The 17,233-nt window shown below is 42.6% G+C and overlaps 1 protein-coding gene across 1 annotated transcript in view; it reads right to left on the bottom strand.

Moving 5' to 3' along the window:
* FLT1 (fms related receptor tyrosine kinase 1) overlaps window positions 1–17,233 on the bottom strand; it is a 174,610-nt gene that overhangs the window by 49,104 nt on the left and 108,273 nt on the right. Inside the window, exon 15 of the mRNA XM_032314380.1 lies at window positions 726–857. Coding sequence (XP_032170271.1) covers window positions 726–857 — 132 coding nt within the window. The remainder of the gene's footprint in view (window positions 1–725; window positions 858–17,233) is intronic.

Below are 17,233 nucleotides of genomic sequence, written 5' to 3'. Positions count from 1 at the left end.
CATGGGAGGTTTGGATGTTCCTGGCACCCGAGGACCGAAGTTGAGGTCTGAACTACTTTCCAAATGGGAGCCCCAGGGCCACAGTGCTGGCTCGGATTTGCTTTGGATGTTGCTGCTCAACACACTGTCTGAGGTCTATAAAGAGGAAGCACTTGGAATCGTTTTCTCAAATGTGGTCTGTTTTTTATGTGTGGCTTCTCCCTGATGATATTTTGCAGCCTGCTCCGTGTTTTTAAAAACACACACACACACACACACACACACACACACACACACAAACAGTTTGTGAAAACATTCAGGAGAGCAGCATATGTCTAACTCTTGGGAACTGGAAAAGGAAAAAGAACGAACAAGTTTCCATCGTGTGGGTGTTCCCTTCTCTCTACACCCCTCTGCCTTCCTGGATTTCTTTGTCACAAGCGTGGCCACTGCGGTCGTTCTCTGTGGGTCAGTGGCCTGGTCTGTTCCGGGAACTACTTCCCTGCAGGGATGGGGTTCAGATGATGGCCCTGGGGGGGGCGGTGGGTGGCCCCACCAGTGTCTTCCCCTTAGGCCTTGCCAGCCCCTCTCCCCCCAGAGGGTCACTTCCCACAGCCGCAGGGGAAGGGGCGAGGAGGTCAGAGAAAGGAACAGGCTGGAAGCAGCGGGAGACCGGGAGGTGGAAAGTTAAACAGGGAAATAGACGTCTGATCTGTTTCTTGTTGCTTTCTGCAGCAGCTGTTTACCTTGAACAGTGAGGTACGCGGAACTTTCCACGGACCCCTTCTGGTTGGTGGCTTTGCAGTGATAGACCCCTTCATCCTCTTCTGTGACTCTTTCAATAAACAGCGTGCTGCTTCCTGGTCCTAAAATAATTCCTGCGGGGTGAGAGATGTTTACATTAGTGGGCCTGGGTGACACACAAAAACAGCTACTTCTGTAATCCAACCCTCTTCCTATAATTATGTGTTCAGACGAGGAAATCCGAGCTCTAGGTAACCTTGGGCTGGGCTGCTTATTTGTTTTCTCTCCGTCCACGCCGCCGAGCTCGGACCCCAGCCCTGGAGATGCAGACAAGACCCAGGCCCTTCACTGTGTGGAGGGCAATGAGATGGGGCTGCCAGACTCCGCTTTTGGGAGCAGATGTCAAGGAGGCAGCGTGCCTAATGATGACACCATCGACTTGCCGCCTGCTGCGTGTGAGGCTGCTACAGACACTTCGAATCTTGACATTGACAACCGCCCCTTAAGGTCTTAGGGTCCCCGTTTTACAAATGTGGAAACATCTGGGGAGGTTAAGTAACTTGACCGAGAGCCCACAGCTGCACGGACACACATCTGTGGCCTCGGGGCCAAAGGAAGTCCTGCTTCACTGGCTGGAGAGGGGAAGAGCTCGGGCGGTGTTTTAGTCCAGGTCTTAGCCCTTCCAGCTTTGTCTCTCTAGGCGAGCTACTCCACCTTTCTGTTTCAGTTTCTCCAACCTTAAGATGAAAATGCAAGCAAGTCCTGCCAGGTACACGAATGGCTAGCGCAGGACACAGGGGTTAAGTGCTCCGTAAATTTGAGCTAAAGGGTTACTACCAAGCATCATGTAATAGAACGAGCACCAAAAATTTTCAGAGCCCAGCTTGAAGACCCAGTGGCCTCAACACCAAGGACTACCACCAAATATTTATCGAGTATTGACTCTGATAGTAGTCTATGTTAGACCTTAGGGGAGGGGGAAGGCTAAGACCCCAATATCTGCTAAGGAGGGACAATGAATTCCTACCAAACACACATACATACATATTCTCTGTGTGTGTGTGTTTCACACACACACACACACACACACACACACACACACACACACCAGCAAACAGAAAGTATTTTGTGAATGAGAGTTAATGAATGTAGCATGGCATACCCAATTAAATGCAAAGCCTGGGAGGGGAAGGAGATCCGTAAGGGATAGGAAAACTCAGGAAGGCATCGTGGAGGAGGTGGCCCTTGGGCTGAGGTTCCAAGGATTATCGGAGGGGCAGGGAGAAGGGCAGGCAAGAGAGCCTGCCGCTGACATGAATGGGCATTGAATTCTTTTTTTTTTTTTTTTTTTAAAGATTTTATTTATTTATTTGACAGAGAGAGATCACAAGTAGGCAGAGAGGCAGGCAGAGAGAGAGAGAGGGAAGCAGGCTCTCTGCTGAGCAGGGAGCCCGATGCGGGACTCGATCCCAGGACCCTGAGATCATGACCTGAGCCGAAGGCAGCGGCTTAACCCACTGAGCCACCCAGGCGCCCTGGGCATTGAATTCTTGTTCTGGAAAGCATAAAGAACATTTAAAACAAACCTACAGTTTTTCCTCCCAGCTATTTTCCCTTTATTCTTTCTAAAGTGGACTTTTTAACACATTTTGTTCATTCATATGATATTTTTGAGCTCCTACCATTTACTAGCCACTATACTAGAACTGGTGATAGGATAATAAGGAAGACAAATGAATGCTTGCCTACAAAGGGCTTAAATTCTAATTTGGGAGAATGATAAGTAATTTCAAGGAACAAAACCTGTGAAGAAACAAAACCAGGGTAAGGGGACCACAGGGCAGGGAGGGTGCTTAGGGAAGGTTCTCTGAAAAGGTGACATCAGAGTAGAGACCTCAAAGATGAGGAAGAATGCACTATTTGAAGATCTGAAAGGGCGTTGAAGGCATAGGGAGTAGCGACTATAAAGTCCCTGGGGCAGGAATGGACTTGTTTAAGGGACAGTAAAAAGACCATGTCGACTTTGGTTAGCAAGCAGGAGAGAGGAGAACTGGCTGGGCTCGATCAGGTATGACCACAGGCCATGGTAAGGATTTGCGGTTTTATTCTAAGCACAGAAGAAAGCCATAGGAGGGTTGTACCTAACTGCTCATAACTCTAAGTCACAGTGTAATTAACATCTTTCAGCATAAAGGTTTTTCTGTATTTCAGATTACTTCCTTAGAAGAGATTTCCAGAAGCAGATTTATTACGTCAAAAGCTCTTGATTCTTATAACCACATGCCTTCCAAAAGGATTATACCCATGTCTACCGGCAAGGCTGAGACACTATTTTATGGGATCATCTAAAAAAAATAGAAAACACAAACTTTTGCTGATTTGATAGATGACTTGTTAGCCATTTTTACTTTCAAAGCATGCATTTGGAGTGGTTGACTGGAGAAGGTGGGTTCAGATTAAGGAGAGGTTTGAAATCCTAGCTGAGGAGTCTCTATTCAGGGCAGAAGGAAAAGAGGGGCTCACAAAAATTTTTGAGCAGGGAAATGACATAATGAAAGCAATGTCTAAGGAAGTTTAGTCTAGAATGAGAATGCAGGGTAGACTGGAATGAGGGAAAAGAGGCATCTGGAAGTCCAGCTCACTAGCTGTAATTCAGGCAAGGAATGCTGAGGATCCAAATCTGGATGGTGGGAAAGGAAGTGGAGAGGAAAAAATGCAAATGGACTCTTTGTAGAAACAATCTACAGGAAGTGCTGCCCTACTCAATGCAGAATGGACAGAGATGGGTGCAAGGTGATTCTGATATTCTAAGTCCAGGTAATGGGGTGGAACATGAGACTCTCCCCTGTAACTTGGTTAAATCATTTAATGTCTTTGGGTCTGTTTCCCCATCTGTAAATTGAGAATAGTACCTGCTTTGTCTATTTTATGGGATTGCTATGAGGATCAATTGAGATAATTTCAAAGAAAGCTCTGGAAAGTGCAAGATATGGCAAACATGGCAACTGCAAAAAGTAAAAGCTGGCTGGAGAGCAGGTGGCCAAGGGCAGTGATCGTTCCTAGCAGCAGCTATCCTGCTACTCACCACCGTCTTCGTTGCAGTAGACCTGGCCCTCAGCCAACTTTCTATCACTCCAATCCTAGTTTAAGGTTGATACAACAAATAAATAAAGCCCAGGGCCTGGGCTTTCACCTAAGGAGACAGGGCTGTAGTTGTGAAGGTGAGCAGATCATGCCAAGGATGCCATGAGCTAACGTCACCTGGCTCAGTGTCCTTCCTCCTTCATGTGGAGGAGGAGGCAGGGTCAGAGGGTGTCCCGGGCCACCAGCAACACCCTTCTTCCCAACTTGCCCTCACACTACACTCTGACCAGTGGCACAGAGGTTAATGCATCCCCATCAGGACACTCAGAGCCCTCATCGGGCACTTGCTCATTGTCTGTTCCTGCTATCGATTTCCCTTCTCTCAGACATTCACCAGTTACTACCCTTATTCTTCCCCTCAGCCGTACTTATTCTAAGTTGTGTGCTCTTGTTTCTTTTTAATGCCTTAGCTTGTTGCTACTCACTTTATACGTATGATACAGGCGCTATTCTCTAAGGAGCTCATCTTCTACAAAGGGCGCTCTTCTTAGTTTAACTTTTTCGTTGTGATTCATTTCAGACATTTAAAAGTGCAGGAAAAATAGAACCCATGTATCCACCATGAAGATAATCAGATGTCAACATTTAGCCATATTTGCTCTAATACCCCCTGTCTCTTTTATACGAATAAAATGTGTAGATACTGTCCCCGTTCCTTCTCCTTCTCTCCCCAGAGGTACTGCTATCCTGAAGTTGGTGTGTTTCATTCTCAAGCATGTTTTTGTGCTTTTGCTACACTGATATGTACCTCTGTAGAATGTATAATACTGTTTTGTGGCTTTAAAATTTCTAAATAAATGGTGCCATACAGTATATACCTATTTTCAACTTTTCCTATTCAATGATGTTTTAATATGTATCCTTGTTGATACAGGTAGATGGAGTTCATTTTTTTATAAAGATTTTTATTTATTTATTTGACAGACAGAGATCACAAGTAGGCAGAGAGGCTGGCAGAGAGAGAGGAAGGGAAGCAGGCTCCCTGCTGAGCAGAGAGAGAGCCCAAGGCAGGGCTTGATCCCAGGACCCTGGGACCATGACTTGAGCCGAAGGCAGAGGCTTTAACCCACTGAGCCACCCACGAGCCCCAATGGAGTTCATTTTTACCTCATTTTAAAAAGAACTCTTGGTGGGGCACCTGGGTGGCTCAGTCATTGAGCGTGTCTTTGGCTCAGGTCATGGTTCCAGGGTCCTGGGCTCCCTGCTCAGCAGGAAGCCTGCTTCTCCCTCTCCCACTCCCCCTGCTGGTGTTCCCTCTCTCACTGTGTCTCTCTCTGTCAAATAAATAAAATCTTAAAAAAAAAAAAAAACACCAAAAACCACTTCATGGTATAAAAAGGTCTACTTCTCTACTATAAGCTAGCTTTCACTCTTACTGTTACAAAGAAAGCTGCAATGCACATCTGACGCAGCTATGTATACAAGATTCTGCAAAGATCTCTCTGTGCTGGGTTATACAGTACACGGATTTCAGCTCTAGGCATAGGATTACAAAATTGTCTTCCAAAATGTACTGATTTATACTTTTACCAGCACTGAGGAAGAGCTCCCCTTCCCCCATATACTTCCCAATACCCGGTACTACAAATATTGTAATTGATGGCAACATGGTGGGTGTAAGATGGCATCTCTCTATGGGTTTAACAAATGTTTCTCTGATTACTAGTTAGATGGAACATCTTTTTCCAATTTTATTGGCCATTTGGACTGCTTTTCCTGTGAATTACCTCTTCATGTTGTTTGCCCATTTTTCTATTAACCTATTTGTGTCTTCCTTGATGATCCTGGGTTCTCTATATGCTTTGGATAACAATCCTTTGTTAGTTAAATATGCTGCAACTCCTCCCCTATTCTATAAATAGTCTTTTAAATGTTTATGGTGAATTGTCAATACAAATGCTCTTAAAATTCAAATGTAGTCAAATTTATTCATATTTTCCATTATCCTTTGTGCTTTTTGCTAATTGTTTTTTTTTTTTTTTAAGATTTATTTATTTATTTGAAAGACAGATTGAGAATGAACAGGGGAAGGGGCAGAGGTAGAGAGAGAATCCACCAGCAGAGTTCAGCTGAGTGTGAAGCCCAATGTGGGGCTCGAACCTAGGACCCTGAGATCATGACCTGAGCTGAAATCACATCAGCTTCTCAAATGAGTGAGCCACCCAGGTGCACCTGTTGCTTGCTTTAAAAAGATGGTTTCCTACTCTAATTATATACTTTCTTTTAAAAATTAAAAAAATATATATCTTAAAGAGATTTATTTAGAGACTGTTTTTTTCCATTTAGGTCTTTAATCCACCTGGATTTTCTTTTAGGGAGAGGTATGTGAGGCGTGAGTTAAAAATCTAATTTTTAGGGGCACCTGGGTGGCTCAGTGGGTTAAAGCCTCTGCTTTTGGCGAGGGTCATGATCCCAGGGCCCTGGGATTGAGCCCTTCACTGGGCTCTCTGCTCAGCAGGGAGCCTGCTTCCCTTCCTCTCTCTCTGCCTGCCTCTCTGCCTACTTGTGATCTCTGTCAAATAAATAAATAAAAGCTTAAAAAAATTTTTTAATCTAATTTTTACCCTATAAATAGCCAGTTATTCCAGCATCATTTACTGATAATCTGTTCTTCTCCCACTGAGTTATGCTGTCAGTTCTGTCAGATACTATGTTCCCATATACTTGTGGTTCTGTTTTTAGGTTTCCTATTTATTTCCAATAACCTATTATCCCCCACAAGTTATGATTGCTTAACAATGCTTCATCATATTTGATCTGATATGACGCCTTCTTCTTCAGAATCGTCTTGGCCCTTTATATGTCCATAAGGATTTCAGGTTTAGCTTATCAAATTCTGTGAGAAGCACTGTTGGGATATAGATGAGAATGTTATTGAATTTATGTCCTAATCTGGGGGAAACTGTCATATTTATTTTTAGGTTGAAACAAATAAAATTGCCAATATTTTTGACCTGCAAAATGAGCAAAAATGGCCCAAAAATTGTTCTACTAATAATTATTCCCCGGGCACCTGGGCAGCTCAGTCAGTTAAGCAGCTGATTCTTGATTTTGGCTCAGGTCATAATCTCAGGGTTGTAAGATCGAGGCCCGTGTTGGGTTCTACACTAAGTGAAGAGTCTGCTCGAGATTCTCTTTCCTCCCTCTGCCTCTCCCCAAACTCATTCACACTCTCTCTTTCTCAAATAAATAAAATCTTCTAAAAATAAATATTCCCTTCCAAGAATATCAAATATATCTTTGAATTATTTTGGCATTATTTTATGTCATTTGATAGCTTTATGATTTTCTCTTTAAATATCTTTTCAGTTATATTTATTCTTAGATAGGTTATAATTTTGTTGTTATGCAAAATGGTATTGGGTTCTTTGAAGAGTCACCCTAAATGAATTTTGTTTCCCTGTAGGTGTTAATCATTAAAACTAACAAGTAGAACTCACTTAGAAACATGATGCTCTACTTCGTGTTGTTGAGATGAAACCATTTAATTGTAGATCTGCTTGCTTCTAGAGGGATCCCCTAAGTAATTTTCAACCACTAAAAACATAACAATTTCTGTTAAAACATGATTTATTTCCCTTTATTGAAAGAAGTTGTATCAGATTGGACCAACAGGGCACAGAGCAGGATTTGCAAGTGTCGATGTCTTCAGGGGCCGGGCACATAACATAAATGAGTTGGGGATGAGATCATGGGAGAGGGACTGTGTCTGTGGAGTGCAGAAAGCCTGTCTCCTATCTAAACATGGAAGCATTAACTTAGCTCCAACCAACTGGAGTCGGAGAATTTGAGTCCATTGCTGTCTTCTGAGGGTTGTAGCTTTTTCTCTTGTTTCGTTTTGTTTTGCTTTTAATGTAGGCTCCATGCCCAGCGTGGAGCCCAACACATGTCTTGAACTCATTACCCTGAGATTGAGACCTGAGCTGAGAGCAAGAGTTGGACGCTTAACTGACTGAGTCACCCAGGTGCCCCATCTTCTGAGTGTTTTAAAAAATTTAAATTCAATTAATTAACATATAACATATTATTCGTTTCAGAGGTAGAGGTCAGTGATTCGTCAGCTGCCTATAACACCCAGTGCTGATTCCATCACGTGCCCTTCTTAATGCCTGTCGCCCAGTTACCCCATCCCCTCACCTTCTTCCCCTCCAGCAACCCTCAGTTTGTTTCCTACAATTAAAAGTCCATTATGGTTTGTCTCCCTCTGTGATTTCGTCCTGTTTCATTTTTTCCCTCTCTTCCCTTATGATCCTCTGTTCTGTTTCTTAAATTCCACATGTGAGTGAAATCATAATTGTCTTTCTCTGATTGACTTATTTCACTTAGCATAATATTCTCTAGCTCCATCAACAGAAATCTGGATTTTTCATGTTAAAGCTTATGATTTCCAAATGTTGGCAACCAAATCAACCTATGTAAATTTGCTGTGAGGGCCAACAGAAGCATGTATGCTGGATAGAGTAAATATAACTTTGACTTAGAAGATGTACATGGATGATTCGTGAAGAAAAGACCTCTATGATCTGGCCCCTGCCTATTTTTTTCCCAGTTTCTGTCACTCCTGCATCCCTAAGGGCATCTTTGGTGGGAGGCATCCTTGTCTATTGACAGTTCATGATAAGCCTCCATGACTTTGCCTGTGACTCTCTTGACCTGTCACTTAGCTAGCATTCACTTCCTAATATTCAGGTCAAGGCAAATGTAGATGTTCTGGAAAGCATCTGACGTTCTTTGCCCCTTCTTTGTTATTCTTGCATCACCTCATGCCTGCCTCTACTCCAACACTTAACGTTTTGTAGTGAATTTGCTGACTTTCTCACTTTTGTTCTCCACTGTCTTTTCATCACTGAGCCCCAGTGTCTAGCACTGGGCAGATGCTTGGCAACGGAGGAGATGGCCAAAGAAACCAAGACCATGGAAAATGGAATTTAGGGGGTGAGGAAAGGAGGGAGCTCTGTAGCATTTGCTATCCAAAGCTGAGTAAGGTGGTAGCTCACGTGGACGCCCCACATACCCAGCTCTCCCCAGTCTGTCAAGTTCTATGTCAGTTAATTTTATGATCTTAAGCTTCAAGAGCTTTGTTTGGGTCCTTGAGCTTAGAGATGCAGACTCAGGTAGTTTCATGGGTCTATGTTAAACCATTAGCCTCAAAGGCTCAAGTAAAATTTGATGTGGAGTTATCTTTGTAGGAACTAGTACTTCAAGGAAATCTGGTGACAGTACCAATGTAAGAACTTGAAGCATCTATCGTGTTGGCTGCTGGTGGAGGTTTTAGATCAGAGTTTGTGACAACATTGGTCTACATATTTATCCATGGGGTACAGTCTACATTTTCCACATATGAACACCTCCTTCAGTTTTTAGTCTTTTCAAGGGATTTTCACAATTTTATTTCTTCTCATGATACCATAAGGTGAAAGACAGTCTTGGCATTTTATACATAAATACCACATTGTCCAGAGAAGGGCATGAAGCAGAACTTTAATCCAATTTACCACTGAGTAAATAAATCTGTCGATCTTTAAATTGAGCTGTTTGACTAAATTAATGCACACCATGTGTTTTCTTCCTGTACCTTCCACAAAAATCTGCTTGTTGTTTCCTAAATTGGCCTGTCAATCTGACCAGGGATTCCTGTTTCGTGACTCAGCCAAGCATCTGTACTCCTAACTTAGAGAACATATCCATGCAATTTGGCCATTAATTGTCAGCATCAAAACTCTTCTTCAACCATCAGATTCCAGTTCAGATGACACCTCCTCCATGAAGGTCCCCTGATCACTCCATGTGGAGGCACCAATTTGTAGCTCATGGAATTTTATAGCATTCACATTACATATTTACAAACCGACTTGTATCTATTATGTTTAAGTTTTCCAAGGGTAAGAGCTAAGTTTTGCTCATTTTCATTTTCTCTCTGGCTCATAGACTAGGTAGTTAGTAGCTGTTAGGTAATAAAAGTACATTTTACTATGAGAATAACAATGAAATGATAAATTCTTTAAAATTGGCACACGATATATTTTTGATAAATAGAAGCCATGAGGATGATGATGTTTATAGTTGTAAGTACATGGTAAATTGTACCTGCAGATTGATACCTCTTAAAGGAATTGATAAGCTAAGAGCTGTATCTGAACAAGGGACCAGAAGAGCCAAATATAGATTCAAGATGACTAATGCAACCCAAGAAAGCTGGAAGCTGGATGTCGGATTAACATTCCACAAAGAACACAGAGGAGACTGTGTTTATCCAGTCAAACTTCAGAGGTTTGGACAACTACGGGGAAGAGACATCCAAGTTTGGTAAGCTACAAAGACTGACAAATTTGGGGAGTAAGCAATGGTGGACTCATTCAATGGCCCTAAAAATGCAAATGATTCCAGTGTTTCCAAAGGATCGCCACTGGGCTGCTGCTTTCTCTGCTGAGAATTTTACTCTAAGGTTAAGCCACGTGGCAAAGCACTTGCACATGAAAGAAAATAAAAGTTGGCAAGTGGTGGAATAATTTGAGACATAGTGAAAAGCAGCCTTATAATAACATGTTATGTTGGAAGAGAATTATGAGATGTTTAAAACACATGGCCTAAAGGAGACCTGATGGGAAATGGGATCCCTTGTGAGACTGTTGGCTCTTCAGCCATGAAAAAGAGAGAAGAGGAGCTCTTAGAAAAGAATAGGGTGGATGGGCGCCTGGGGGGCTCAGCTGGTTGATCGTCTGACTCTTGATTTTGGCTTGGGTCATGATCTCGGGGTTGTACAATGGAGCTGGTGTCAGGCTCCGCACTGGGTGTGGATCCTGCTTGGGATTCTCTCTCTCTCTCTCTCCCTCTGCCCTTCCTGCCTCCGCCTTCCTTCTAAGAAAAGTAATAATAAGATTGAGACCAGTGGTGGAAAATGCTGTATAATATTCCTCTTCACGAAACCACGAAATAAGGGAAAAGCCATAAACAAAGGTCTTTTCATTTGGGACAGTATCTATTGCTTCACAAGCCTGACTTACAAAACTGGGTTATGAGAACAGAATGGTTTCCAAAAGCTGTCAAGAAATTGTAAACTGGCTGACTTGAAGGGGTTGTAGTTGAAGTCAGCACCTTGAAACTGTGCCAAACACACATGTATTTCTAAACATTTAAGAATGAAAAGCATTCTTGTGCCCTTTCACTGTGAACTTTGCCTTTGTTCTAATGAAGTATTTCAAGATGATTCAGGCACTTAAAAAAACGTGTCCAGCGGTGCTAAGTCTATAGTTACACATAGTCGATAGCTAAAGTTTCATGGTTCGTATCTATACATTGTAAACACACACACGTGCGTGCACACACACACACACACACACACACACACATTCCTGCTGCGTAGATTCTTGTCTCCGTTCAGATTCGCGGTACTTGCTCCATGAGGCTGGGTGCATGTATCCTGCAGACCATAGCCATCCATCCGAAGTGGCCTTTCTGTGTCTAGCGAAGAGGTGTTTTTACGACCGGTCTAGTATTAGTACTGCTTTGCATAGAAGTTAAAGTCAAGAATGTGTTTTTCCATCAGCAGAAGAATAAATTATGAGCATGCATACCACATGATAGTATATGGAGGCTAAAAAGAACGAGGCAGAATGTTATGCACCGACAGAGAAAGAGCTCCAAGGTACACTGTGATCAAAGCAAGTCCTAAAGCAAAACACATAGCATGATCTCAACTCCTGTTAATCTCAGAGAGGCTGGCTGTCCTGTGTGACCCCTCTTCAGGTCCCTCACTATGAACTATGACCTTGTTTTGTCCATCATAGCAGTTACTACTATCTGATGGTAGGCAATATGTGTAGAGTTCTGTTCGTTAAATTTATCACCTGGGCTTTTCCCATTAGAGTGTAAATTCAAGGTCCTGTCTGGTTCAGAGCACCTCCCATATTCCTGGTACGGAGCCAGCTTTCAGTGAATAATTGTTGAATGAATGAATGACTGAATCCCATTTATTATTTGCCCCACATCTATGTGTGCCCCAACTTGCATATCTGCACATATCTAGGTAAAAAAAAAAATGATAAAATTGTTGACAAAATACAAATCAAACAGTTGGCCTATGTTAATTCTCCACAAGGAAATTTTTTTAGCTTCTGCTATTTCTGAACTGTGTGATCTTTTACAACGAAAATGTATTCATGTACCATTTAATTTTTAAAAAGGGTAGTTTAAAAAATGAAATGATGGGCCTCCGGACTATCAGCAAAGAGACACTGAATAAAAGTTTAAAAGATATATACATCTCCGAATACTTAGACATTTGCAAAATTTCATTATATTTGGCCATACAATGATGAAATATTTTTGGAGAAAAGTTGTACTTCACAACAATTTATAATTAAAATTTTATATTATTTATATATTATATATTTATATTTAATATTTACAATTAAATGATTATAATTATTAATTTATAATATTTTATAATTTAAAATTTTATAATTTTGGATTAAGGCAAAACCAAAATCCATCCCATCAGAAGACTGGCCCCCTATAGAGTGTGTGTGTGTGTGTGTGTGTGTGTGTGTACACGTGTGTGTGCTGGGGTACACAATATATGTTTGGTTTGCTTTATTTTAGGACTGGGTTGAATGAGATAACTCCTTAAACTAAACAAGTAACCTAATTGCTTCAGGCTGCTTACTAGTCGGAGATAATGCAGAAGAGAAGCACTTGAGCATGGGGTGGGGAGGAATGGACTTTCTCAGTTTGACTTTATCAGCATCGATGCAGTCATGCAAGCCATGCCCAAGTCCACTGACTAGGTCATCCGTGAAGACATTTATTTGTGTGCGTGTTGTCCTTAATTGGATCGGGAGTCGCCGGCTGCATTAACGTCTATCACTGCAGGTCCTGGTTAAACTGTTTCAAGTTTGTACTTGGGGGGAAGAGGAGGCAATGCAAGTTCTGGACACATGGAGTAGAAAAGCCTCATTTAATTCTTCTGCTAAGAGATGGAGGCACAGTATTATCTAAGGCAGAGTGTGGCTTTTCCTTCTTTGGCCAGGCGGTCTTTGGTGTAAGCAGAAAATTGGAGACTGGGGATGGAGACGTCTCCCATTTTAAGCGCCCAGACAGTGGCTGTTATTTTTGGGGTTAGTGACTTTGGACAAGGTGCAGCCCTGAGATCTGTGGGGGTGACCACTGGGAAGGAACTCCATCTCTCGTCCCCCACCACACACCTACATGTCTCTATTTCTCTTTGTTCTTCTTCATTTCCCATTTCTTTTTCTCTGCTATTGGTCCCTCAAGCCCTAGATGCTCAGCAGACAAAACAGGCTGCTGACCTTGGCCACGCTCAAACTACAGTTTTGTGGGTCATGAGACGTCACAAAAGAATAAAAAGTTGAGCTTCATTCACAGTCGAAAGCTTTAATGGGTATGAGGTTTCTCTTTGAGGTGATGAAAAAGTTCGGAAACTAGATAATGCTGCTGGTTGATACTTAGTGTCACCCAACTGTACATGTTGATGATTAAGTGGTAATATTTATGTTATGTGCATTTTTCCATAATAAAGACAAGGGGGCGAGAGGCGCTTTCGAAAATGATGTTCACATTCTCCATTTCTTTTCCCTCTCTTATGGTCTAATTTTTCACTTGAAAATCAAGAGGACTTTTTATTTTTATTTTTTTTAAAGATTCATTCTTTATTTATCTGACAGAGATTACAAGTAGGCAGAGAGGCAGGCAGAGAGAGAGGAGGAAGCAGGCTCCCTGCAGAGCAGAGCACCCGATGTGGGGCTCGATCCCAGGACCCTGGGATCATGACCTGAGCCGAAGGCAGAGGCTTAACCCACTGAGCCACCCAGGTGCCCCTCAAGAGGACTTTTTAAAAGGCACAAAACCAAACTTGAACCACCTGCCCTGCCATTTATATGCATGGGCTTATGCAAACGTAGTGTGTCTGATTCCCTCGATGGGGTTTTGCTGTGGCTCACAAACGGTATATGTTTGGAGGCTTTTCTGGGCTGGTGGAAAGCACATCCAAGAAATTTTCTTTGGGCAAAGCATTAGGATAGGATTAGCTACATCTTAAGAACATACAATACCTAAATAAGCTGGATGTTATCTCAGTGCAGAGATAGATTGGGGTGTCAGGACCGATTCTCCATAAATAACTTCTAGTGATTTTCATTACAAAATGGGACTCTACCCACGGGTCACTTCACTTTTCTGGGTGTGAACCAGAGAGCTCCATAGCTGTGCTTGTCAGTCTCACTGAACCTGCCTGACATGGACAAGTAATTGCAGAAGTCCGTAAAGTGACAGCCTCCATTTCTCCACCGTGTCGAGGCCATGGTCAAAGTCAGGGTTCCTCTTTCATCTGGGGTTGGGCTTGTAGCTCTGAATTCTGGCAGTGCCAGCCAAGGAAATGTTTTCCCTGCTATTACTTCACTGCACTCTTTTCTTAACTCCGCTCCTTTCTCTTCACCTTCTAAATGGATGTTTATCCTTAGAAAGGTACAGAGTCTTGGTTCTGCAACGTGTTCAGAAGGTCCCCTATGCATATATTGTTGGGGGCACAACTAAGCCTTGAGAATTTGTTGGAAGATTCTGGCCAGGGAGGGGAGATACTGGATAGCCACATGTGAAGCTTGGGGGTTCTTGGTCTGGGTACGTGGATCCCCCATCCCTTAAAGACATACTGGAGAGAAAGGAGCAGTGAGAGCAGCTGCTTAGCCAGTCTCATCAGGGGACTGATGGGGCTCCGTGGGGGGGACAGAGCGGCCAGCTTGCCCTCCCATGCACCAAGTATATCAGGAATCTTGGACACGTCTTCATTCATTATGCACCACAAGGGTGGATTTCATAAGAAAGAGAAGGCAATTACTCTTCAAGTTTTACAAAAGATAATTGACATTTCTGAAGTTTATTAGTACCAAGCGATCAAGTGAAGCTGCTGATTCTAACAGCCTGAAGGGGACAGGGAGCCACTTGATTATCCTTAGGCATTAACATCCGTTTTCGTTCTCTCCTCTACCTTCCTTCAGGTCTTTCCTAGATCTCTGAAAGCTACTTTACCCTTCCGATGTCATTCTGCCACCCCCAGCCCCCAGTACAAGGACAGCTGGTCCCCTCAGTCTGAATATGCACTATAGGTACATGTATTTGGTGTCTGTGATCTAGTGGTGACAGGGAAGCTGTCCCCTTCGGGGCATTAGATAAATGGTCTTAGTGACCAAAATCCAATTTAGGAAGGAATATTAATAGGGGGTTTAGAGCAATTCTCCCCTGCTCCAGCTTCAGGCTATTTAAGAAGGAATTTACTCCTAAACTCTTTGCTGTTCCCCTCAGCGCAGTGCTCGGATCTTAAAATATTCTGAAAGGTTTTGCATAGAAATTCAGTTTAAGCAAGTTTGCTGATGGGTTCTCAGTTTAGGCAATCTTTACTAGAAACCATCTCAGAGCAGCATTATTTTCTGTCCTCTTAAATATTTTCAAAGGAAAGTTTGTTACTTTTCCTGGCATTTTAATGACTTTTTCAGAAACCCCGTTTACTCTGCACAATCACTTGGGAGGCGGTTTGGGCCTTTGTGGAAACAACATGCGGCTAGGTAGGCCTTGCAGATCTGCTCCGCACACCCCTCGTGTCCATAAAGTGTCCCCACACTGCTGCCGACGGCCCCACCTGCTCCGATCTGTCGCAGTTTTGGACATTTTTAGGACCTCAGTGGGGAATCTGGGAAGTGTGGGAGGTAGAAAGGCAGCGTTCTGATCATTTCGGAGGAACTGCAGGTCCCTTGAGCAGGTGGCCGGAGAAGTAACGATGACACCCAGGAGGTCATACGTGTGGTCTCCAAGATGACTTTGCACCATGACTCCAAGACTGGAGTCTACAAACCCTTTACATTTCTAACCCAAAAGAAAGGGACGTTTCTTAGAAGAGCTTGCTTTGTACCCCTAAGAATCAAATCATGCTCAAAGCAGCCACTGGCCAATAGAATCCATCTCCAACTTGCTACTGGGCCTTCCATATGACATTTTTTTCCCCACCTGGTCCTCGAAATTATACTCACTTTAGCTGAATTCTCGGTTCACCTGTCTCTTCGAAGTAAACACGCCTCAAACTACTTTTCTCTTCAACGCTCTGCACCCTATCAGTCCCTCCTAAGAATTCCGAGTGGCTTCTTCCCTCAGTCTAATTTGGAAGTTCTCCTGCCTTTATTTCCTCTTTATTTCATTTGCATTCTGCGTATTTAGTGAACAAGGAATAGTTGTTGTGTATGCCGCATGAAAGTAGGAAAGTTGAAGCAGAGGGGATGTATTTTTTCAATTAGCTAATGTATTCAAAGATATTTTAAACCTGTAATGGAGACATATTTTCTACTTGTCCCATTTATTCACCTTTTTCCATGTTTAGACTCGTTAACTCTGGTGCCCAACTAACTATTCACTCGATGATTGTAAAGAAGTTAGGACACATGTGGTAGTGGCTTGAAGAGGTTATGTTCATTTGAACACCTACATAAACTAATTACTTTAGATATTTGATCATTCAGATTTTAGCTTTTTCATTCACTACTGTATTGGCAGAGGCTACACAGCACCAGATACAAAGTACTGCCTTATAAATGTTTGTTGAGTGACTAAGAGAGTGTTGGGCTGTTATGGAATAAATTCTGAACCTTTTAAAACTTAAAAGTAACTGGATTTGGGTTCAAAATAATTTTTAACTTCATACAGGGCATGTCTGCTTTTATTGTATTTTATTTATTTTAAGATTTTATTTCTGAGTAATCTCTAGAACCCCACAGCCCCAAGATTAAGAGTCCCCTCTCCACCCACCCAGCCAGGTGTTCCATGGGCAAGCCTTCTTTTAAAAAGTGCTTTAAATATTTTTAATATGCTGTAAATTTTTAACATTTAAAAAAATAAACTATAATCTTTGGGAAGCTTAAGCTTTAAGGGTTAGAAATGAGAAAATATCCATTGTTTTAAAAATATGCGTATTAGCACCCATGAGGTCATTTAAACGTGCTTAGGGGCACCTGGGTGGCTCAGTGGGTTAAGCCGGTCTTGATTTCCAGGTCCTGAGTTCAAGCCCCACATTGGGCTCCACGCTCAGCATGGAGCCTATTAAAAAAAAAAAAAAAGTGCTGCTTGTGTATTCCTGGGAGCGATGTGCACCAGCGGTCAGCCCCAGGCTCAGCGTGCAGAGTTTGGTATCCCAGCCTCTGGTCCCGGCCTCGGACAGCTCGGCACAGGCTCCGTGACCTAGTCTGCTAGTTCTCCTGCATCTACACTTCCTCATTCTTTCCTTTGTAAAACAGGCATCATAATTTATCAGACCTCTTAGGATTGTTATGTGGCATGCCAGGTTAAGTGAAATGCCTGGAACAGGACC

The sequence above is a fragment of the Mustela erminea genome, chromosome 15 (genome assembly GCF_009829155.1).
Source record: "Mustela erminea isolate mMusErm1 chromosome 15, mMusErm1.Pri, whole genome shotgun sequence".
In the NCBI taxonomy this organism is placed as follows: Eukaryota; Metazoa; Chordata; class Mammalia; order Carnivora; family Mustelidae; genus Mustela; species Mustela erminea.
Note: the sequence above shows the minus strand (reverse complement) of the source record. Positions and strands in the feature narration are given on the sequence as shown.